The following is a 23012-nucleotide window of genomic DNA, read 5'->3' as shown; positions in this document are numbered from 1 at the left end:
AAGCTGTAATTAAAGTGAGCTAGAAAAAACATGGGTGATGGTTTAAATATGGACACACAAATGTCTCACTGTAAATAATGCAAATAGTGCGGTCGTTGGGAGTGTTCAGCTTTGAACAGTGCTCCAGTTACCCAGCAGTGTTCTGTGAGGGGATGTTCACACTTAATTTCCAGTTGTGTTCTAACCCTATTTCCCATTAAATTGACCTGTTTAAATATGGGATGAAGAACTGTAGTTCATAAAAATGAAGATGAAATCTCGAAGATAATTAAGGTATGTTCTACTTTGAAGAACTTTGTCTTAAAACTGTTCCTGTTTTTTCCTGCAGGCATGTTCTGCCTATGTTGATTTCATGATTTCTGTAGCTAGACTAATCCTACAAGAAAGAAATATTTCTGTCAATGAGAATGAGATTTCTGAACAAATGAGAAGAGTTATGGACTTGGAGACAGAGATTGCCAATGTAAGAAAAACATCTTTAAACTATCCTTTAAATAACTGACTTTTTTTCATGATACCTGAGAGCTGACTGTAAAGTGAGTGGTTAGCTTGGTTTGCTGATGCTGCTTTGTGGGAGTAGAAATATGTGGAACCTGTTGCACCTGAAGAAACAGACAGAAATACAGCTGTGTTCTGGGAGGAGCAAGGGAAAGTATTTCAGGCAGCTGTTTTCCAAGCAATGAAATGTTTTATCCTGATCTGTTCACAGAAGCCTTGCAAGAGCAGAGAGAGACAGATCTGGGCTTTGGTTAATGTGGTTTGGAGTTCTGGGAGATGCTCTGGGGCCTCTCCTCCCTTTGTCCTGTTTCCCCGTGGGCTGTTTGGATCCCAGAGCAGCAGATTCCCAGCCCCTGGCCTGCTGTGAACACAAAGTCATGTTTGTGCTGCACAAGCTGCTCCACAATGCTGATTGTTCCAAGGGCATTTTTAACCAAACATTGTTCTCCCTTAAAAGAAAAAGACAAAGGAAAAATAATTTGAATTTGACTTTGGAGAAATAGTGAGAGTTTGAATGTGCATGGAGAAAACCAAAGGCATTCATGAGCAAACCATGGCTTATTATCATTAACCATTGCAGCAGGACCTGAAGCTGAGGTTGACCATGAAACAGGCTGACCACATATTTTATAGCTTCAGCTATTTTTGAAGTTACACTGATAGTAAGGTCAAGTACTTGGGAAAACCATTTATATAAACTAAAACCGTCTGATTTTGATTTTCTTCAATTTTGTGATAAACACATCTCTGGGCTTGGATCAGAGATAGGCAATTATTATCAAAAAGGGAATTCATTGAAGAAAGGTTTTAAAGAGGAGTATGAAAGGAACCCACAGCTGCAATGTCCCTGCAGCAGTTGCTGCTGGTGGAGTCCAGCTGGTGTTGGGGAAGCTGCCACTGCCTGGGATTTTAACCTTTCATCCAAAACTCAGTATCAGCCTGGATGTGACTGAAGAGAGCTGGCATTGTGCTCTTGGGAATTTGTTAAAAAAACACAGAAAAACCCCACTGAATGCACAAAAGAATAGGAAAGCGGAAGCGGAAGAGAAGGATAGAGATAGAAGGAGGCTTGGCATAACTGATTTCTCAAAGCACTTTAAAAGGGTGAAATCTATTGTTGTGGATGCAGATGTTGCAGTCAGCAGTGCACACTGCCAGTGCCCAGAGCAGCAGCGAGCTGTGTGAGCTGGGGGCTGTGTCTCCCCAGCAGTACCTGGCTCACAAACAACACACAGGACAGCCATGCACCCCGATCAGAACTGAAACTCCTGGGAACTGACTCAATATACTGAGTAATTTTCTCCTGATTAACTTTGACAGGCAACAACAAAATTGGAGGACAGAAATGATCCACTTCTGCTGTACAATAAAATGACCTTGGCACAACTCCAAAACAACTTCACACTGAAAATCAATCATAAGGTGAGTGATCAATAACCTGTTATTTTAACCTCTAATTTATCACTCATGGGATTAAACAATGAAGCCTGATTTTTTTTTTCTGTTAAAGACATGACATATTTGCAATTGAACTCTGATGTGCACAGTCTTACCTACTCTGCTGATGACACTGAACTCTACTCACATTCTGTACCCACTGCTTCTCCTAACCTGAAGGCACATCTTCCCATCTGCCTCAACATAAAGAGATGGAAAAGCACAAAGGAAAAAAAAAATATCCAGGGGAATGTGTTTCTGCCCATGGCAGGGGGTTGGAAATAGTTGATCTTTAAGATCCCTTCCAACCCAAGCCATTCTGTGATTCTGTGATCCTGTTCCTTATCCTCTTGGGTTCAGGAACAAAAGTCCAGCTTGCAGCCACCAGCTGCTTCAGGGTTTAGTGGACTACTCAGCTCCACTCTGTTTATCCAGGGCTGCAGACTCAGAACAAAAATCCAGTTTGTCCAACATTGCCTCTGTAAATATTGCTCCCAAGGCAAGCAGAAAGGAGCCCAGGCTGTCAGGCCCATGAAATAGGACAATTCTCCACATCCCTCCCACTGCAGCTCCCCCGGGATGTGTCAGCTCTGCTCTCACCCTGAGCCATGTGCTGTTTGTGCAGGGCAGCCTTTGACTCATGGCACCAGAGTGCAGCTGAAATCCAGCCCAAGCTTTGCTAACACAGTGCTGTCTCCTCAGGAACATAATGCTGTACTGAACATGGGTAGTTTTTATTCTCATGACTTTTATTGAGGTTTCTGAGGCCAGTAAGGTGCAATGAAACACTGTTATTCCTGGCACTTTTTCATATTCACTGCAATTTTATTGACTTTAATTCTCTGACAGTTCCCTCCTGCCTGGTTTAATTGGTTTCATAACTCACTGTCTCCCACAGGTGTAGTTGGTTACCATTACAGTCATCCTGTCAGAAAACAACAACTCCTGTCATAGAATGGCATTGCCCTGGTTATTATTAGTTCCTGAGGGGTGCTGCAGATCAGCACTAATTTAAATTTATTCCAAAATGCTCAAAAGACACTTGATGGGAGTTGGTAGCGTTGTAATGTCTAAGGATAGAACAGCAATTATTCCCAAGATTAGCCTGAAGTTTGCTGCTTCTCTCTCAGACCTGCAGTGACTGCTCCTGAAAGCTCATCTGCTCTCCTCAGCTACTTCCATTTGTCTGATGGAAGACATTACCTCTTCCAACAAACCTTTCCAAAGGTACAGGCAGGGAAAAGTCACCAACACTTTTTAAAGTAATAGGCAGAACAGAAACTAAAAATCAACAAAAAATTGTGTTAGTTTGAAATCAAAGCAATTTCTCTACCCTTTCAGCCAAATACCCCCTGTGTTAACAACATTTTCAGAGCTATAAATGATCTCAGGCCAGTTCTTATTACAATGATCCCATTTATAAGTAGTGCAAATATTAGGGAAACCAAAGGCAGAGAATTTGTGTCATGCAAACATATTTAAACTGTTTATGATTGAACCATATCATAATGCATGTTGATTTTCCAGGTGTTCAACTGGTCAGAATTCATAAATGCTATCATGTCAACTGTCCAAATCAATGTTGACAACACAGAACATGTCATTGTTTATGACCCTGACTACCTTCTCAAGCTCGGGTCTATTCTTGAAAAATACTCTTCCAGGTAGGTGTGATAAGCATTTGCTATTTGGTATTTGCATTTTTCTTTTCAGAACACTTAAAATGCCTCAAAACATCAGCAGCTTATTATTGTTGTTTTGTTGAACAGAGACCTTCAGAATTACATGACCTGGCGATTTGTGATGGATCTTGTCAACAGCCTCAGCCGGGACTACAAGGACACGAGGAATGCTTTCCGTAAGGTGCAGAAATTTATCTCTCCCCAAGTCGTAATGATGGCTTTTGTGAGCCACAAAAGACAGCTTTTCTATGGAGGTGTAGTATATAAATATTTAATGGATTTTGGATTTTGCACACAAAAGCCAGACGCGTTTGCTGAGCCTCTGCTGGAGTGTATCTATAATTTATGGGATTTATGCCAGATAGATGGGTGAATTTGAAAGCACTGCTCTGGTACTTGGTCTCTTGTTTTTCCGAATCTAAATTAATCCCCATTTTGGTATCAGAACAGTCCAATTTATTTGCAAGGGATTACAGTTCTGACTGACTTGTTAGAAACTCTTCATCATCCAAAGGAATATATTCCAAGGCAAACATTATGGCCTCAATCTTGGTTTTCAGTTGTTCGAGACTGATGATAGCTTAGTGCTTTTAAGGAAATGCTGAGCAATTTCAGCAACTGGACATGGAAGTTTTTAGTATTTCCACAGCAGAACTTCTCCCTCTGTAAGAATTTTTGTAAAGATGCTGCCCTTACAGAGTGAGTGCAGCTCAGTGCCCCAGCCAGGAGTGCGAGCTGGGTGTGCTGGGGTTTCAGAGGCTGCCCTGCCAGCTCCGTTTGCCCTGCTCTTGTGTCCCCCAGGCCCTTTATGGCACCAGCTCCGAGAGCGCTGCGTGGCGCCGCTGTGCCAACTACGTCAACGCCAACATGGAGAGCGCCGTGGGCCGGCTCTACGTGGAGGAGGCCTTTGCTGGGGACAGCAAACATGTGGTAAAGCCCTCAGCCCCTCAGCCCGAGTGCCACCAAAGTGTCACTTTGTCACCACCATGCTCTTCCTGACACGGCTGTCACTGCGCCTTTTATTGCAGTGTAATCAAAGTGGGTTTGATTTTTAAGTTTGTATTGAAGTGTTAATAATGGTTATTGCAAAGGTTTAAAAATGCAAGTTTTTATTAGGGTACAGTGTGAAATGTGGGGATTGCAGGTGCACAGCTGGAGGGAGAGAGGCTCCTGCCTGCTCTCTGAGCCAGGTGCATGGGCAGGCTGTGCACGAGCCAATCCTCACACCCCAGGAGCAGCTGGCACCTGCAGCCACTTCTGTGCTTTGAGACTAATTCACATCCTGCCACCAGTGGGCACAGGGTCAACTGGCTGTTTCTGTTTGCCTTCAGCCACACAGAAAGTTCCTGAAAATGGACCTGAAGCAAAGCCTTCCAGTGATCACCACTGGAGTGAAACAAGCCATTTTTGGGGCTGGCACAAACAGAACGATTCCATCAGATGCACAACATCCAGCGGGGCAATGTCTATCAGGGTTTGGTAACCTGAATGACTGAACTGCATTGCCCACCATCTTACTCTGTGGGTTTGTAACATTCTGATGTTTTTTCCAGGTTGAAGAAATGATTGCAGATATACGTGACGTTTTTATAAAAACCTTAGATGAACTTCCCTGGATGGATGCAGAGACCAAAAAGAGAGCAGAACAAAAAGTAAGTTTTGTCTGAAATATTGGTAATGTGTAGTTCAATATGAATTGGTATTTCAATTGTTTATCCTGATGAAAAATAAGCAGTAGCTTCTATCACTATATTATAATACAAACACATTTAGAGCTGTGCTTATACAGGCACAGCAGCTTAGGATTCCATGGGAAGGGGCCTCCAGAGATAGGCACACAAAATGGGTAGAATCTGTATACAAGATTAAGACTTTTCAATAAGTGATTAACTTTCAAATAAGTGATTAAGGAGCTAGATAATGAATATCTACAGGAAAACAATACTGAAAATGAAAATTATTTCTGGCTATTAGGAGGAATGGGATAAAACCCATAAACTTGTGCTTTCAATGAATGAAAAATGTGAATAAAACCTATATATAATTAACATCCTGCAGTTTCCACAGTGGCTTCCATATTGTCTTTCTTATATAACTTATTATTTAAAAACATGGCTGGATTTGCTACGGATATCAAATTCCCTTGTCCCTAGGCAACAGCAATTAGAGAGAGGATTGGTTATCCCGATGAGATTGTGACAGATGACAACAAGCTCAACAGCGAGTACCAGGAGGTAAGTTTGCACAAGAGGCAGGAGAATTAGACAATTCAGAAAAGAAAATGTGCATTTGCTTTCCTTGCCCCACGTGCCCAGAACAGCCCCAGGTGTGCCCAGCTGCAGGGGAAGGGAGGAGGTGTGAGCAGCCAGCCTGGTAGGGCTGACCCAGCATGGGATGTGGCACACAGATGTGTCTGAGCTGGAACTGCTCCTCAGCAAACTGGCAGCCACTGGCTTGCAGCAGGCAGCTCCAGAGGTTGGGTCAACAATTGCTGAATCCCACTCAAAATATGTATAGAAAGAGAGAATGAAGAGCTCTGGAAAAAATACCCAGCTGCTAACATAGATCCAGCTACAATATCAACTCTGTGATGTAGCAGAGCTCTGCAAACCAAGGTCTAACTGTAGATCAAAAAATACTCTTAGAAATGTGTTGCTTAGCTCATCATGCTTAAGACTAGATCTTCCTGATCCATGTGTCTTATCCCATATCAGTAACACCACCACTAACTTCTCTTCCCCTTTTTTTTTAGTTGAACTACAAGGAAGAAGAATACTTTGAAAACATTATTCAAAATTTAGTATTTACCCAGAAGAAAAGGTTGAAAAAGCTTCGAGAAAAGGTGGACAAAGAGGAGTAAGTATTTAATATTACTATGTCTAGTCTTTTATCCAGTTTGCACGGGAGAAGGTACCTTCCAACTTCAAATATTCTGTGATTCTGTTACACAGTTTCTAGGCTTATTCTAGCAATCATTAATTTTGCCATTAACAATTGAAATACTAATGTTTATTCTTCTGGTGTTACCAGGTGGATAAGCGGAGCTGCTGTTGTCAATGCTTTTTACTCAGCAAGTAGGAATCAGATAGGTAAGGTTTACCAATTTGTTGATGCCCAAATTATCTATTTTTTATATATGTAAGTATGTACTTTTAAAATCAGGAAATGAAATTATCTTGATATTACAAATTTGAGTGTAAAGATTCCTAATGTCAGCCTACCCAAAACCAACAATGGAAATAAAAAACCCCATCCATTCTGGCTAAAGATTAGAACCACATGGAGGCCCCAAGGTTTCTCATCTTGTGAACCATCCCAGCTCCCTTCACAGTGTTGCAAGGCTCACAAGAGTCACAAAACATTTCACAACATTAATTATACTTCTCCATATTTCTGTCACGTACATTCTGCAAACAGTGTTTAAATTTTAGTCATCCAAATGTCACAGACTGCAGTGTCCTTTCTAGACCATCAGTGAGGCACTGTGATCCACCAACTCCTGAAAACAAGTCTAAAAAACGAAAAAAACCTTGTCCTGCAGGGCTCTGCACAGAAATGAAGCAAGATTATTTCTTGATGTGAGCATTTAGCTCTTTCCTGAACAGTTAGCACAAAAACTTCCAGAAGGCTTTGTTTGAAATAGCTTTGTTCAGTAATTTGTAGGAAAGGAATCATGATGTGGAAGACTGAAACTGGTGACTGGCAGTTAATGTGAGTCATAAATTCTTACCTCATCCGTTAACTATGGCATGCACAGGATAATTAAAGCAGTCTGATCTTCAGAGTGATGTCTGAATTAGCTTAGAGCCAGACTTTAAAGAAGCCCTCTAAAGAGCAGTTGTGTGTAGGATGCGTAGGGCCCTTGAGCTCTGTTGCTCCATGTGGGTATGGTGTGAGCTGCACTGCTCCATCAGCACTTCAGACCATGAGGAAGCCACTCGGCTTCCACAGGGCAGCTGAGCTGCTGCTGGCCAGGCAGTGTGGCCAGGCATCCATCCATCCATCCATCCATCCATCCATCCATCCATCCATCCATCCATCCATCCATCCATCCCTGCATCCATCCATCCATCCATCCATCCTCCATCCATCCATCATCCATCCATCCATCCCTGCATCCATCCATCATCCATCCATCATCCATTCATCCATCCATCCATCCATCCATCCATCCATCCATCCATCCCTGCATCCATCCATCCATCCCTGCATCCATCCATCCTCCATCCATCCATCCTCCATCCATCCATCCTCCATCCATCCATCCTCCATCCATCCATCCCTGCATCCATCCATCATCCATCATCCATCCATCCATCCATCCCTGCATCCATCCATCATCCATCCATCCATCCATCCATCCTCCATCCATCCATCCATCCATCCCCCTGCATGTTCCCCCAGCACCACCTGGCTCTGGGGCTGCCCAGCCCCGAGTCCCGTGCTGGGGACAGAGCATCCACAGGCAGCAGCTCCCGAGGTCACTCCTCTGCCGGCCCTGCACAGCCCGTGGCACTCACACTGCTGTGACATCACTGCTTCCTGGCACCGGGGCCAAATGCTGGGATATTTCATTCCACAGCAAACAAGCACTGCACTGCGCTTGCTGGGACAGCAGCTTGCACAGACAGCACGACTGGCTGCTTCCTAACCTGTTCATTATTGCTGGTTTTGCCATGGTTCTTTCTCATCCTGAAAGAAAGCCCTAGAACTGAACTGGATTTATACTGAAATGCAAGAAGTATCAATCTTCTTTCTTTTGCTGTGTGAGAACTGTCACCCAATTCCTTCTGTCTGTTAAAGTTGTGTAGAGTTACATCCACCTCCTTCCCAGGGAGAATTAATTCTTTATATGATGGTGGCAGCAGGGAGACAGGAAAAGGACTTCACAAGATATTCAGTGGAACTGAATATTTTATAGTATTTTATTACACTTAATTTATAAAAAGATCAGAATTGCAATATGGTTTATTTTTAAATTAATTGTTTTGTAGAAACCTAGAAAAATGAGCAGAGAAGTGGGTAAAAGGAACTGCTTTGTCTTTTATTGACAGCTTGGCCTATTTTTATTGATTCTAGTGGGAGTTACTTGTATTTTCAAGGGAAGAATAAATTCCTGTCTCTGAGATTGATTTGTGATGGAATGATCAAACAATTTATTCTTCTTAGGGGACACCCTCCCACTTCTCACAATGTTGTGAGGTTTGTTTAATGATGAGACAGAAGTCTGTGAATGCTAAGTGATGTAAATTGGAACAAACTGCTTTTTCTGCAGAGCAGAATAGTAACAAAGCAAAAGCTGGTCATGATTTTGGAAGTGTCTGAAGAGGGGAGTGGTCCTGCTGCTCTGTTCCTCCTGTCCTACAGTATTCCCATGTGTCAGTCACTTGTTGCTGCTGGGAGATCCGAGGGAACAGGGTGGTTTTGGTCGAAGCCCATAAAAGTGGTCTGGCCTCACTGTACCTGCAGGATAAGGAGGCAGGACCTTAACTGTGCTGTGGCTTTTTTTTTCAGTCTTCCCTGCGGGCATTTTGCAGCCCCCTTTCTTCAGTGCCTCCCAGCCCAAATCCCTGAATTATGGTGGCATAGGAATGGTCATCGGGCACGAGATCACGCACGGCTTTGACGACAACGGTGAGGCACTGAGCTGCTGGTGACCAAACGGAGCACAGGGTGTCTTACATGCTTTAGTGCTTAATCCCTACGGGGACACATCACAGGGAGATCAATTTCCATACGTAAGATCAAGTCTGGATTTCTGAGGCATTACAGTATTGCTCTTCCAGAAGCACAATCCAAAGTCTTACTTGCTCCCCTCTGCACTGCACCAAACCCTCTTTTCTTGCGCAAATAATTCTGTTTAACGTACTGTTACAGGCAGGAATTTTAATGAGAACGGAGACCTCGTGGACTGGTGGACTGAAGAATCAGCACGTAATTTCAAGGAGCTGTCCCAGTGCATGGTGTACCAGTATGGGAACTTCTCGTGGGACCTGGCAGGTGGACAGAACGTAGGTTCTGTTTGTGGAGCTGGTTCCATGACACAGCACTGCTTGCAGTGCTACACGGAAAGCACAAGAAGTTATTTCTCTCAGTTCCTCTGGCTGGCTTTTTACAGCCTGACAATATATTCCAACACACAGGATAGGGAAAAGATAAAACTGGCAGCCCTGAGGCTTTCCCAAAATATGTGTTGAAATGTGGGAACTCAGAGATAGGCCAGTGACAATAGAGAAGAAAATTTCAACATATTTTTCGGCCTTTTTATTCACACGTTAAATTAAATCAAAGGCTGATTCTAGATTTTGCAGCTTTGACTATCATAAATCAGTATGCTGGACTAAAGGTTAAAATATGTTTTTTAAGAAATAAAATTAGAGATTTCCCGTTATCAAAGCTTCATCATTTTTGGTGATATTTGACTGATTTAGGAATACCTGCAAAATAGAGATCTTCTGTGTATCTGGCTAACAAGAAGCTATTGAACTTGCCTACTATACAGAATAATAGTTTCTGGCAGGTTTGCTGATGTCTGTTAACAGACAATTTCAGCAATTTGGAGTTTGAATTTTATCTTGTTCTATAGACTGCAGATTCTGTCCACTTCCTCTAACTGGAACTGTGGTAAGAAACTGAGGACTAAAGACAATTAGAAAAGAGGAAGAATAAATGAGCAATGACTAAGTAGCAGAACTGGGTAAGAGATACAGAACCCAGAAAATTGCCTGGAGGGGGAGGAAGAGGATCAGAAAAACAAAAGTATCTCAAAACATGGATTTTGAGACAAGGGACATAAAGACATTTCAGATATTTTAACATAATATTCTGCTAAAGCTTCAGATTACAGTTTACAGTAATTCCTGCCTTTAGAAACTGGAAAATGCACAAAGTATAGTGTTTCAAGTCCTGGATGAGCTTTTCTTTTCAGAAACCAATACTTTTTCTTTCTATTCTACAGCTGAGTGGAATCAACACACTAGGAGAAAACATTGCTGATAATGGGGGTGTGAGACAAGCATACAAGGTAAGAAGTATCCATTTTTCTGTTTTAGTTGAAACTGTCAGAGATTAAGAAAATCAGTTGCGGAGCCTTGGAAGAAGAAACACGATTTCTGTGTTAGAGACAGGAGCAGACTGACTGCCATCAAGGCCTGGATTAAAGCTACTGGCCAGCTGTGGTATTTATCTCATCCTGTTAGTCATGTCAGGCTACAGATTACCTGTTCCTAGGGAACTCTTTTCCATTTTTTTTTTTTCCTTTGTGAATAAGGAATGTGTGGAATGGAAACATTCACTGGCTCACACTTGGACTGTGACCTAAAGAAAGTGCTGATAGCAGCAGCTGTCTGCCTCTGGCTGGTTTTTTCACTAGCTTTTTCATGCCAGAAAGGAGGGGCAGAATGACTTTCTTCTGACCCATGAACAAAAACACTTTGCTTTTCATCTTGTACAGGTGACTTGGGCCCTCTGTACTGGTATCCCAAGATGTTAGAGACACTAGACTCCCTGCACTAAGCCTTCCAAGGGAGCTGGATGCTTTTTGGCTTTGCTTTCCTTCTCTTCCTCAAACAGCTGCTGGAATCCCTAGATTGGCCACCTTTGAGACTGACAGCCAGAGAGACATAGGTTCTTTTTGTAAGCATGGTCTGGAAGAGAGTAGAGAGTCAGCTTCTCTATCAGCTTTTCTTGTTACTCACAAATCTGATGGCTGCAAGCCTCAACAACGTGATCCTCCTTCTCCTTCCCCGAAAACCTTCCTCTGTGGCAAAATACTCAACACTTGACAACTGAGTGCTGTCACTGCTCAACAAAGAGCCTCTGGGATGCATGGGCCAGCTCACGCTTCTCCAAGTTCTCACTGGAAATGGACAAGTTTGAGGGCAAACACAATTATTAATGAGAGTTTAAGGAATGATTTGGAAGCCTAAAAGAGGCATAAGGCTTATTAGATTAGTCTGATCTTCAGTTACTGGAATATTTGTGCAAAGTACAAAGCCATGAAAGGGGATACGCTTTCTGAAAGGAATGGGAGTAGCCAGAAAAATTAGGTCAGAAGTATTAAAAATTATTATGACATCATATAAACAGTAAGAAAGGTCCAGAAGGAATCTTGAGAGGTCAATATTCCACCCTCTCCATGCAGGTAGAATCAACCCCTTCTGCATCCTTCCAAGCTCCCACAAGAGCATTCCCGCTGCCTCCTCATGGCACTCCCAATGCCGTGCCTCTGCCTCCAACAGCGCAAACACAACAATCTGCTCCTTTCTCTCCTGTGACCTTTCACATATTTGAAGACTTACATGCTTCAAGGCCCAGACTTCTCTCCTTTAGACTAAACAAACCCAATTCTTTCGATCTTTCCTCATAGGTCATGTTTGCTAGACCTCTGCTCATTCTTGCTGCTTTCTTCTGGACTCTCTCCAGTTGGTCCACATCTTTCTTGAAGGGCAGTGCCCAAAAGTGGACAGAGCGCTCCAGCTGAGCCCTGGCCAGCGCCAAGTGGAGTAGAAGGATTACTTCATGTATTTCATATAAGCCACTCCTGTTTACACATCCCAATATGACACTCGCCTTTTTTGCAGTGCAGTGGCACTATTGGCTCTCGTTCAGCTGCTATCCATGGAAACTTCCAGAGCCTTTTCCATGGACCTGCTATCTGCTCATTCCTCACTTGCACTGGGGCAGCTGATTGGCTTTACTTGTGCAGTGCCTTGGCACTGACTTCAGGCAGAACATTTCTCCAGCATCTTTCATTAGGGATGATACACTAACAACACATCGTTTGACACATGTCTCCCTAAGAAACATGAAAGCAGCTGTTCTTACTATGGCAAGGTTTTAAAGTCTTCTGCAATTCACTTTAAAAAAACCAAATCCCAAAAAACCCACAGTGGAAAAAAAATCTCTTTTTCATAATGCAGCGTTACATAATTGATAGCACAGTACTAAGAAATGGCCCTGTTGTCTTCTGCTTCAAGGTGGCTCATGTGGGATGGATGGCCAAGGGAGGCAATGATTAATTATGTCAAAGAATCCATGTTCCTCCTTGTCATCTTTTCATTTTGACTGGAAAAATGCTGGAAGTGGTAACATTTCTACTCACTTCATTCTACAGGCTTACGAAAACTTTGTGAGAAAACATGGAAAAGAAAAGCTTCTTCCTGGTCTCGACATGAACCACAAACAGCTGTTTTTTCTGAACTTCGCACAGGTATTCTTTACTTCTTGCCTGAGGGCTTTGAAAACCACTTGACATTACAGTTTAACAGCAAGTCACAACAGGCTGACTCCCGTGGGCTAGCTAAGAGCTGGCAGAGCTGCAGAGCTGAGCAGTGTTCACTGCAAAGCAATGAAAATAAAGTCTTGTTAGGTGATTTTTATCTTCCCTAAAGAAATTAATTCAGCTACTCATAAGCCTGGTAGGAAGTACCTTGTGCCCAAGTGCCTTTGTCTGAGGACAATGACGTACTTTTTTTAACAAAATACACTCTTTTTTCTCTATGTTCTAATGTGGAATTTATTCTCACAAACATTAGATGTTTCATAGTTAAATGACAGCAGGTCTCCTCCTGCAAAATCTTAGGCTAATGATGCTTTTCTTTGTTACCTGTGCAGGTGTGGTGTGGAACATACAGACCAGAATACGCAGTGAACTCCATCAAGACAGACGTGCACAGCCCAGGCAAATTCAGGTCAGCAGAGCCAACAACCCCCAGTGCAATCCCAAGGTGTAACACCCCTGCAACACACACGGCTGTTTGTGGGGGAGCTGCAGTGACCCTGCCCAAGGCTGCCTTCCCAGGGGAGCTTTAACAGACACACATCCACAGGCAGAGCACGATGGGGCTGCTTAGGAGGGGACATGAGCTGGGCTGTTCCTGTCCCTTCCAGCCCAGCACTGCCCAAACAGGCAAAGCCCCTCCCAGGCAGCTCCACAGGCAGAGGAAAGATGTGGGATCATTGTCTCATCCTTGAGAAGATCCAACTTAATTCTGTCCACACTGTGGAGCAGCTTTGGGCAGTCTCCACCACAGGACACACACCCCATCACCTGGCTGTCACTGTGTTACTGCAGAGCCCCAGCGGCTGTGTCTGGAATCCAGGGCTCATCCACAAGTCCCTGGCTCCTGTAACAGCTCCTGTAACCTGACAGGGTTCTTATACACCAACAGCACGGATGAACTTCTGTCCTCCACTGAAGTCACGCAGAACCAGTGGGAGATCACTGCCCCTCACTCCTAACAAACCCATGTGCTGTGGTACAACAGCAGATGTGCATTTTGTGTCTGGTGTGCTCAGCCAGCCTTCTCCAGATCAGCTGGGCTCCGTTCAGCACAGCCATGCAGGAAACGTGGCTGCTCCTGGTACAAGCCTTTGAGCTAGACTAGGATCTTTTTATCTGAAGTCAGAGCAGCCTATTCATCAGCAGCATAAGAATGTGCTCTAATAAACCTGTTTGGTCCAATGCCACCATATCAGTGGTAGTGCAGCCATCACAGCATCTGCTCTGGAAGGCTGAGTCATCTGCAGGCTCCATGTCCACAATAGCCAGGCTCTCTGCTGATACAATCCACTACATTAATTCCAGTATCTTTCTTTCAACGGCTTTTCACCAAATCTTGTTTATCCCACACACTCAAACATTTCGTGAAAGCAGCGACTGTTCCCTCACTGCCCTCATTGCGGGTGGGTTGTGCTATCTGGGATCTCTCCCACAGGCAGTTTGTGCACCAGCTCCTACAGTCATTCCTGTCTGGTCTCAGTGCTAATGAGGCTCCAGAGGCTGTTCAGAACCTCAGCACATCTGATTTGGATGAGGCACAAGGCCTTTGAAGTTGACTAGTTCGGCATCTCAGTGTAACAAGCTGTGTTTGTGTGTACCCTGGATACATTACATCCTGCTGTGCTGTCTGTACCTCGGTAGGACAGGCTATAAACTTTACATGCAATGATACAAGTGTTCATGAGAAACCAGACAACATTTTTAGAATGGGCAGGCATTTTTAGGATGAGGCCCCGTAAAAGCTCTAAAACAGAAAACATTCCATGAGACATACCCACAAAATTAACACCTAGTAACATACTACACAAGTATCACAAAGGCTCCTAATGTGCCTTTTTTGATTATTATTTGGGGAGTGTGATGAGCCTTTTCAACATTTGCTACACTAACTGTGGGCTGTTTCTCCTTTCAAGTAGGACAGGCAGCTCCTCATAAAAATTGTTAATTGCAGAGCATCCATTTTAGCAGTTCTAATTTATTGGAGCAGTGAAGCACAGCTAGATCACAAAAATGCATGATTTTTTTGATAACCCTTTTTCTGTGCCATCTCCTGTTCCACTGCTGGCTCCCAAGACCAGGGAGTCACTTTTGGCCTTGTAGAACAGTTGAGGTGCTGCAGATGTCACTGCTGAACTTCACCTCAGCTTCTGTGGGCACACCCTGGTTCTAATGATGAACATAGTTCTCAGAATAATCATGAATTATTCAAAGAAACAGTTCTTTAAAGAACTTCTGGGCCACAACCACTGTCCATCAGTATCTGTATTTGACCTGCTTCCCTGCACAGGTGTGTGCTGCTGTATTCCCAATCCAGAATCCCTCTTAGCAGATCTATTCACACATGTTCACAATCACACGTATAAAATCAGCCTGAGCTGGAATGGCCTCATACTCACTTTCCATGTTGAGTTGAAAGCCATTGTTTGTATGAGTCTTTTTGCCAGGAAACTCATTCACTGGAAAATCTGTGCAGAACGCCCAGAGGAGCAGCATGATCTCAGTTAAAACTTGGTTGGTGTAAAAATGTAAATGAACATTCACTGACGAGTTACCACCACAGCCCTTGACCTCAGGGTCTTGTTTTCCCTTCACCAAGAAACTTGTCAGAAAAACATAGCTGAAAAAATCCTCTGTGAAAACTATTGACAAGCAATAAATCTGTTCTAGGTGAAAGAACTGGCTTGTGAGAGCCAGCCATGAGGAAGGGACAGGTCCTGTATTTTTGGGGTTGCAATAGGAGCAAGATGAGCTGAAGAAGAAAACGCAGCCAGCCCTTGAGGTGAAATGAAGAAACAGCCAGGGCTCAGCAACAGGGCGTTCCCCACATTAGAGTGAGGTGACACAACAAAACAAGTTACAAAATATGGGTCGTGTTGTTTGTTTCAAACCAAGGCGAGCAGCAATGACAGCGTGTTGCTTTGTTTTAAAGGGTGCTGGGATCACTGCAGAACTCCCCAGAGTTTTCAGAAGCCTTTTCATGCACCACGAGAGACAACATGGATCCTGCCAAGAAGTGCCGTGTTTGGTGACGGACTGCAAACCTCACATCTCAAGGAGCTTTCCAGGAAAAGAGACCTTTCCCGTTGATTTTGAGAAGGGGAGGAGGGAAGAAAGCTGAAGGGAATATGCTAGAGACATGTCTGTAATCCTTGGTAAACATGCAAACCCCGAGTCACCACCCAGCACAGCACCGAAGAAGGACTAAGGCAGCACTGCCTGCCTGGCTGCTTCTCCCCCCAGAGCCCCACAGGACCTAACTCACCTGGCCATGCACAGCCACACCTCACCTGTACTTTTAATCCTGCCCCCACAGCCAGTGGCTTTTTGGATTCATTTTAAAATGGCAAAGTATAACACATGATCTCCCCCTGGCCGGTGAATGCAGATTTCTGATCGGGGGAGGAGGGAAGTACTCAGTAACACACATTTTAGCCATCACAACACGACAGAGAGATGACAGTTTCTATCCCACTGTCAGACTTTGTACCCTCTGCTGTTATAGGAAATCTGTTCTACCAAATGTTTTCAGTTTTACTTGAAACCATTTACACAAGAGGAGTCCAAAGACCTGCTGTACTTAAGTAACTTCTCACTAATTACTTCAGCGTGTATTACCTGAAGCCCCTATTTACAACAGTTAATTTACAGCTTTCCAGCCCAACTGAAATTGTAGGTAATTTATTAATTTCTGTACCTATAATCTGTAAGATTGTGATCAAAGACCCTTTCACCATTTTCTAAGCTTTTTCTTGCCTTCTCTAAAGTTGCTCTTTTTTAAAGTTTCTAGTAATGTATAAATCATAGTTTTTATATTTAAATCTTGAGCTACACTTTTGACTTGAAGTATTGTAACATATTTTATCAGTGGCTGCATAGAACTGGGAAATGGGACTAAAGCATGGTATTGGGCAATAAGATAAAGCCTACAAAACTGAGTTCTCCAGTGGAGGGCACAAACATTGGGGTTTTCAGGCTGACTCTGTCAGTGCTTAGGCTCTGATCCTGCACATTACTTGTACATGTTCTGATCAATGTCAGTCCTCACATCAGGAAAGCTGCACAGCTGATTACAAGAGTGTGAAGGAGCTTTAAGTAAGAGGGTAAAAGGCTTTAAATCTGCAATGATATGTATAAAACATCCTCATGCAGATTGCAAAGGAACTTACTGCTTTGTTTATCAAAGCAAAGACATTTCCAAACCAAGTATCAGATAACTCAGATGACTGCTACAATAGGTCTATTTAAAAACCTATTTCCTTTTAGCTTTCTGAGTTTGTCATCTGATCAAAACCTTTTGATAATAAACTGAAATTATGAGCCAAATGCAGTGCGTGTTCTTCATAGGAATTACGAAAATACAAAACAAAAATTCTCTGCAAATAAATGTCTGCGCTTGCCCCTGAGCCCCACAGCTCAGAAAACACAGAGCACAACCAAAAAATCCCTCTCCCATCTCCCAGGATCGGCTTTGCCCAGGAGCGAGCCTCTCACAGAGAGGGGGAAGCCAGAGCTCCTCGATTTTCACACGGAAACCAACATTTCACACAGGAACCAACATTCCGAACAGCTTTGTCCAGAACAAGGACAAACAAAAAGCCCTCAGCGCTCGGAGGGAGCTGGAACGGGGCTGGAGACTGAGGGAGAGCAGACGGGCCCTGCACAGCCGAGGGAGCGCCTCACCTGAGCCGGGCCCCGCGGCCCGGACGGTTCTGAGGGCCCGGACGGTTCTGAGGGCCCGGACGGCTCTGAGGGCCCGGACGGCTCTGAGGGCCCGGACGGCTCTGAGGGCCCGGCCCGGACGGTTCTGATGACCCGGACGGTTCTGATGGCCCGGACGGTTCTGAGGGCCCGGCCCGGACGGTTCTGAGGGCCCGGACGGCTCTGAGGGCCCGGCCCGGACGGTTCTGATGACCCGGACGGTTCTGAGGGCCCGGACGGTTCTGAGGGCCCGGACGGTTCTGATGACCCGGGCGGCTCTGAGGGCCCGGCCCGCCCACCACGGACCCGCCCGGGGCTCCTACCTGAGGCGTGCCGGGCGCTGCTGGGCTCCGCGTCCCTCCTGATCCGGGGTTCGCTGGGGTTCGGGCTCACACCGGGGGCTCCGGGACTCCCCGGATCCGGTTCGGGGTCACACCGGGGGCTCCGGGACCCCCCGGATCCGGTTCGGGGTCGCTCCTAGGGCCCCGGGGCTCCTGAGGGCGGGGGCAGGTGAACAGCGCCCCCCTGCGGAGCGCACCTGGCAGGTGTTATCCCTGTCCCACCCAGAGTGACTCCCGGGCAGGTGTTATCCCTGTCCCACTCAAACTCTGACTCCCATACAGGTGTTATCCCTGTCCCACCCAAACTCTGACTCCCATACAGGTGTTATCCCTGTCCCACCCAAACTCTGACTCCCATACAGGTGTTATCCCTGTCCCACCCAAACTCTGACTCCCATACAGGTGTTATCCCTGTCCCACCCAAACTCTGACTCCCATACAGGTGTTATCCCTGTCCCACCCAGAGTGACTCCCGAGCAGGTGTTATCCCCACGGCTCTGCTCTGCACCACGGACATGCTCTGCACCAGTCATGCTCTGTGTACACCAACATCCTTAAATGGGATTACGAGCATTGAAAGAATATAAACATGAGCCTGGAAGTTTCCAGGATGCCACATGCTGCATCCCAGGACAGGGGGACAGACACTCCTCTCTGCTCGATTTACTCTAAGAGCTGTTCAGGGGAAATGGGGAAATCCAGGCAGAGGCCAAGGGCAAGCCTGGCATCATACTGTAACAATATTGTAATGGCCTGACACTGAAGTTATCACCTGGCTTCAATAGTGCAGCACCAGCGTTTTGCAAGAAATCTGAATGTACATGGTTTTTCTCCCCTCAATCACCAGCACCTCTCTGAGAGAAAAGAACCTGGCTCTCAAACACTCGTTTTATTTTTCAGGAATGAAAAATCCCAAACCTTTCACCCCCGCACGTAAGGAGAGCTTCATGCTGCACCACGAGCAGACACCCAAGTGGGTTGTCTGAAGGTGGTTACAAAAGGTCACTCTGCAGTGCTCAGCAATCTTCCAACAGTGTGGGGGATGCATATTTTCTTGGAATAATCCTCTCTTTATTACCCCATAAAACTGGCAGAAACTTCTGCTTTGTATACAGCAAGTCAGCTCGACAATATTGACGCCAGCCTAGAAAGTTATTTTGGTTTGTTCCGCCAAATCTGATCTCAAAAATCAGGTAAAGCTAAACCAGATTGTAGTGTTTACATTTTATCTCTAACATTTTAATTGGAAACATTTGATTTCCAGCGTTGTGAGACACCCAAAGAGATGTTTGGGCCAGTGGGACCTTTCAGAACTGTTTCCCTCTGTGCCTGGTAAATGAAGTGAGTTGTAAAAACACAGCCGTGGTCACTGTGGAGTCACAGCTGGATCGGTCTGGGTGGGCTCAGTGAGGAACTGAAGGTGAGACCCTGAGGTGTGTGCTCAGGGTGGGCTCTGGGCGCAGCCAGCCCCTGGCAGGGAGGGAGGGAGGGAGGGAGATGTTCCCACTGCAGGGACTCCCTGAGGTGCTGCTCAGGTGCTCACAGGACACAGCAGCCATGCAGAAATCGGGAATCCTGCTCAGGTGCTCACAGGACACAGCAGCCATGCAGAAATCGGGAATCCTGCTCAGGTGCTCACAGGACACAGCAGCCATGCAGAAATCGGGAATCCTGCTCAGGTGCTCACAGGACACAGCAGCCATGCAGAAATCGGGAATCCCCAGGGTTTAACCCCTCTGTTTCAGGACATCTGATGAGACTGGATCCCCTCTGTGCCCTCAGTTCATTCACAGGTGAAGAAACCCGGGGTTAAGACAATTCCCAAACGGAATGTCACACTTCAGTGCTCCTGCTGACTGCTGGAATGCCCAGGAATGGCCATGGCTGCACTATGGTCACATCTATTTGTGTTTCCATTCCTAAAGCTCAACAGACAGTGCCCACAGATGGAGATGGAATGTCTGACTGATGTGCCTTCCTCACGTTCTCAAAATTATACCAATTGTGTGAGCAGGAGTCAAAAAAATAGTTTCATTCTCTATTTAACCCCATCAAGGGTCATTAAGAATTTTTTTACATTCCCTTAAACTTACATCTTGCTGGGATCTTCCAGTCACGCCTCTCACAATCAATTCTCTGCTTTAACTGGGGATTGCATTATTAATGATTTCATCTTCTCAGAACTGCAGTTCTGCAGTAGAAAAATCCTCATGCTCAAAAGCCCAAAGCTGTCAGTGAAAATGCAGTGATCTGATGTTCAGCTGTGATTTAAATGGCAAAGTCACTGAAAATTCACATGGCTTATTATTGAGTAGGGGGATGTAATTGTCTCCAATTATAATTAAGAAGGCAAACCCCCCCAGTAGAAGACACTGAGGGCCCCTGGTGAGTCTGAGATCCAGACACACTTAGCTGTACAACCCTCCCAGCTCTGAATTATCCCGAGGTTTTCTTTTTGAAGGACATACAAAGTTTCTGTTTCATAACAATAGACTCCAGGAGATTTTCCCCATAATAAGCTAAAAATATTTGCCCAGACCCTATGAGAAATTAACCCTTGCCTGTTTCTAGCAAGCTTGAAGTTCCTTAGCTGGTAGTAGCTATTTTAAAAGTTTGCTGTTCAGCAAGCAGGCAGGTGTCTGACCTACTACAGGAATCCAAAAACACTCCCTCAATTGCAAATAATCTGAGAACAGGGAAATTGGCTTGGTGATTCTTCCCAAAGGATAAAAAGTGTGCACGACATTTACATTGTTGATATTAAAATTAACTCATTTTATAAGTATTATTGTCATGAGAAATGCAAACTGAATTTCCATGTTCTTCTCCTCAACATCACTGTAGGTTCTTCTGACCTGTAAGACACAAAAATCCATTTAAAAGGGTGGCAGTGCCAAGTAGGGCAGGGGGAGCTGGTGTGTGACACTGACACCTCTGCAGGGTGCTGTGGGTGACACTGCTGTCACTGCAGGGCTGTGGGTGACACTGCTGTCACCCCAGGGCTGTGGGTGACACTGCCGTCACTGCAGGGCTGTGGGTGACACTGCCATCACTTACCACAGGACAGTGGGTGACACTGCCATCCCTTCCTGCCTCAGGAGAAGACAATGTAGACCATGAGGGCACAGCCCACGACCCAGCCGAGCGCCAGCAGCACCGGGACAAGCAGGCGGGCCAGCGGGGCCTGGGCTGGCACAGAAAGCTGTGTCAGTGACATGGACAGGGAACTGCTGAAGGAATGGCACCAGAGCCACCCCGGGGTGTCCCAGGGTGGCTGAGCCATGGCTCAGGCTGCTCAGCAGGCTCAGGGGAGCCCAGGGCAGGCCCAGGTTCTCTGTGGAGCACACAGGAAGCAGGACTGGCCTCACATCAATACATCTCCACAAAACATCAGAATTTTAAAGACCCTTCTATCAGTTTCCTGCAAACAGCACACTCTTGCCAGAAAGCAGAGTAACAGACTTTGAGACCCTATTATTACCAATATATTACAACCTCTTACAGCCCCTCTTTACACAGTTAATAGAATTACAGGTTTTTGAAGGTATTAATAAATTATGTAAATCTATTCACAACACCTTGCACAGTTTAGATCAAGCAGGCAGACTCAGAGGGATGCTTAATAATTTAAGGATTGCCACATTGTTCTTCTAAAGCCCTCTTCTAAAGCAAAGCTGTCTCACCATGACACTGCACGGTGTGTCTGCCATGAAAATATCAAACACATGAACAGCCCCACAGCACAAAAATCCTGCCCTGAACCTGGGTGTTCTTTAGCCCAGGCAGTCCCTGACCTGTTCCACTGCTCTGGGGCCCAAAGGCAGGGCTGGATCCTGCTGGGGGCACACAGGGGTTTGTCCCAGCTCTGCTGGAGCTGCTGACTGCCGGCCTTTCTTATGGGAGCTCCAGGTTAAAGCAGTACCAGGGTAATTTCTGGGGCTACCAGTCCAATGAAAACTCAAATAAATAGTGTTCAGTGTCCTTGTGTGCCTTAGCAGAAACTCACCCTCCCTAGATACCAGTGGTGCATTAAAAACCAGGAGATAAGGCTTTAGAAACTCTGAACGTAGCTATGAAGATGTATTAAAGAGTTCCCTTTATAAGTGTTACCTGAGTAACTGTGCACACAGCACACACCACAGCTACAGCTGTAAATTTAAGTGAATAATAATTTACAATAGATATAAAATGCATTTTTATAAACTGCATTTTCTCCTTGGAGAGAGTGAAGTGTGCTTACAATGGAAAGGTCATTATTAAAATTTCATTTTGCTCTGCCACTTGAGCTTTGTGGGGTTAAAATCTAAATTATTCTGTGTTCACTTGGCACTACACTTGGAGCTCAGCTACACACAGTGTAACAGAAATGCTGTCAAACATAACTCATTTTACACACTGTCCTATTGTGTCAGCTAACTTGGAATGACAACTACAAAAAATAAAGAAAACAAAAAAGGGTAGGATTCAAAAATACAGGAGAAACCCAAGCTGTTAATAGAATTAGCTTTTAAAGTGATTACACTTTCTTGCTGAAAAGTAAAATATATACAGTGTATCGGACAAAAATACAGGTAGCTGAGTATATTCACACTGCATTGCTCAAATCTATTAATTTCAGTATATTATTATATTCACATTTAATTGTGCCTCTTACCTGGTTCTGCCATTCCCCCTCTGCTAGTTTAATGGCAGGTTAAGGTTTGTCTCTGCAGTTGCTCTGAGAGCCCTGGGATGCTTTAAATAGAGCAATATTTGGAATGTGCTGCAGCTGCCTGGCTCCCTGGTGCCAGGGGTTGGCTTTAAGCATTCAATTGTCTAAAAAGGCAGGAATTCAGGGGTTCAAGGTTACCTCTGCTTGTTCCTCCAACTGCAGCTCTGTTTCAGAGCAATCTGAAACACTGAAACATCTGAAATCTCTAAGGAGGGAGATTTTGAAGAGGGAGGGAAACGGGTGGAAATTGCTTTAAGTCTCTTTATACCCATGAAGCCCCCACGGTAAATGCAGATAACACTCATGCCCCCCCTGTATTTCCAGTGTGACAGGGATCAGTGTGTTCTGAGCCCCCCACTCTT

General features: G+C 44.9%; 2 protein-coding genes across 3 annotated transcripts in view; one reads left to right on the top strand and one right to left on the bottom strand.

Moving 5' to 3' along the window:
- MME (membrane metalloendopeptidase) overlaps positions 1-17223 on the top strand; it is a 30228-nt gene extending 13005 nt beyond the window's left edge. For both annotated transcript variants that reach the window (XM_088061136.1, XM_005525141.3), the window contains exons 9-23: positions 329-463; positions 1819-1920; positions 3463-3599; positions 3705-3798; positions 4419-4547; positions 5171-5269; positions 5771-5851; positions 6370-6473; positions 6648-6706; positions 9132-9251; positions 9495-9628; positions 10576-10641; positions 12733-12828; positions 13233-13309; positions 15830-17223. In XM_088061136.1, coding sequence (XP_087917262.1) covers positions 329-463; positions 1819-1920; positions 3463-3599; positions 3705-3798; positions 4419-4547; positions 5171-5269; positions 5771-5851; positions 6370-6473; positions 6648-6706; positions 9132-9251; positions 9495-9628; positions 10576-10641; positions 12733-12828; positions 13233-13309; positions 15830-15929 — 1533 coding nt within the window. In that variant the 3' untranslated portion in view covers positions 15930-17223. The remainder of the gene's footprint in view (positions 1-328; positions 464-1818; positions 1921-3462; positions 3600-3704; positions 3799-4418; positions 4548-5170; positions 5270-5770; positions 5852-6369; positions 6474-6647; positions 6707-9131; positions 9252-9494; positions 9629-10575; positions 10642-12732; positions 12829-13232; positions 13310-15829) is intronic.
- Positions 17224-20699: 3476 nt separating this feature from the next.
- Positions 20700-22606, bottom strand: STRIT1 (small transmembrane regulator of ion transport 1). The gene is made up of 3 exons (XM_088060776.1): positions 22594-22606; positions 20997-21128; positions 20700-20794 (listed from the first exon to the last, which is right to left on the bottom strand). The coding sequence occupies exons 1-2, from the start codon at positions 22604-22606 to the stop codon at positions 21034-21036; spliced, it is 108 nt and encodes a 35-aa protein (XP_087916902.1). The 3' UTR covers positions 20700-20794; positions 20997-21033.
- Positions 22607-23012: the final 406 nt, after the last annotated feature.

This window comes from Pseudopodoces humilis, chromosome 11 (genome assembly GCF_049639895.1).
Source record: "Pseudopodoces humilis isolate 2021_Gansu_Grassland_sample_001 chromosome 11, ASM4963989v1, whole genome shotgun sequence".
Taxonomy (NCBI): Eukaryota; Metazoa; Chordata; class Aves; order Passeriformes; family Paridae; genus Pseudopodoces; species Pseudopodoces humilis.
This window is presented reverse-complemented; position numbering and strand designations above follow the sequence as displayed.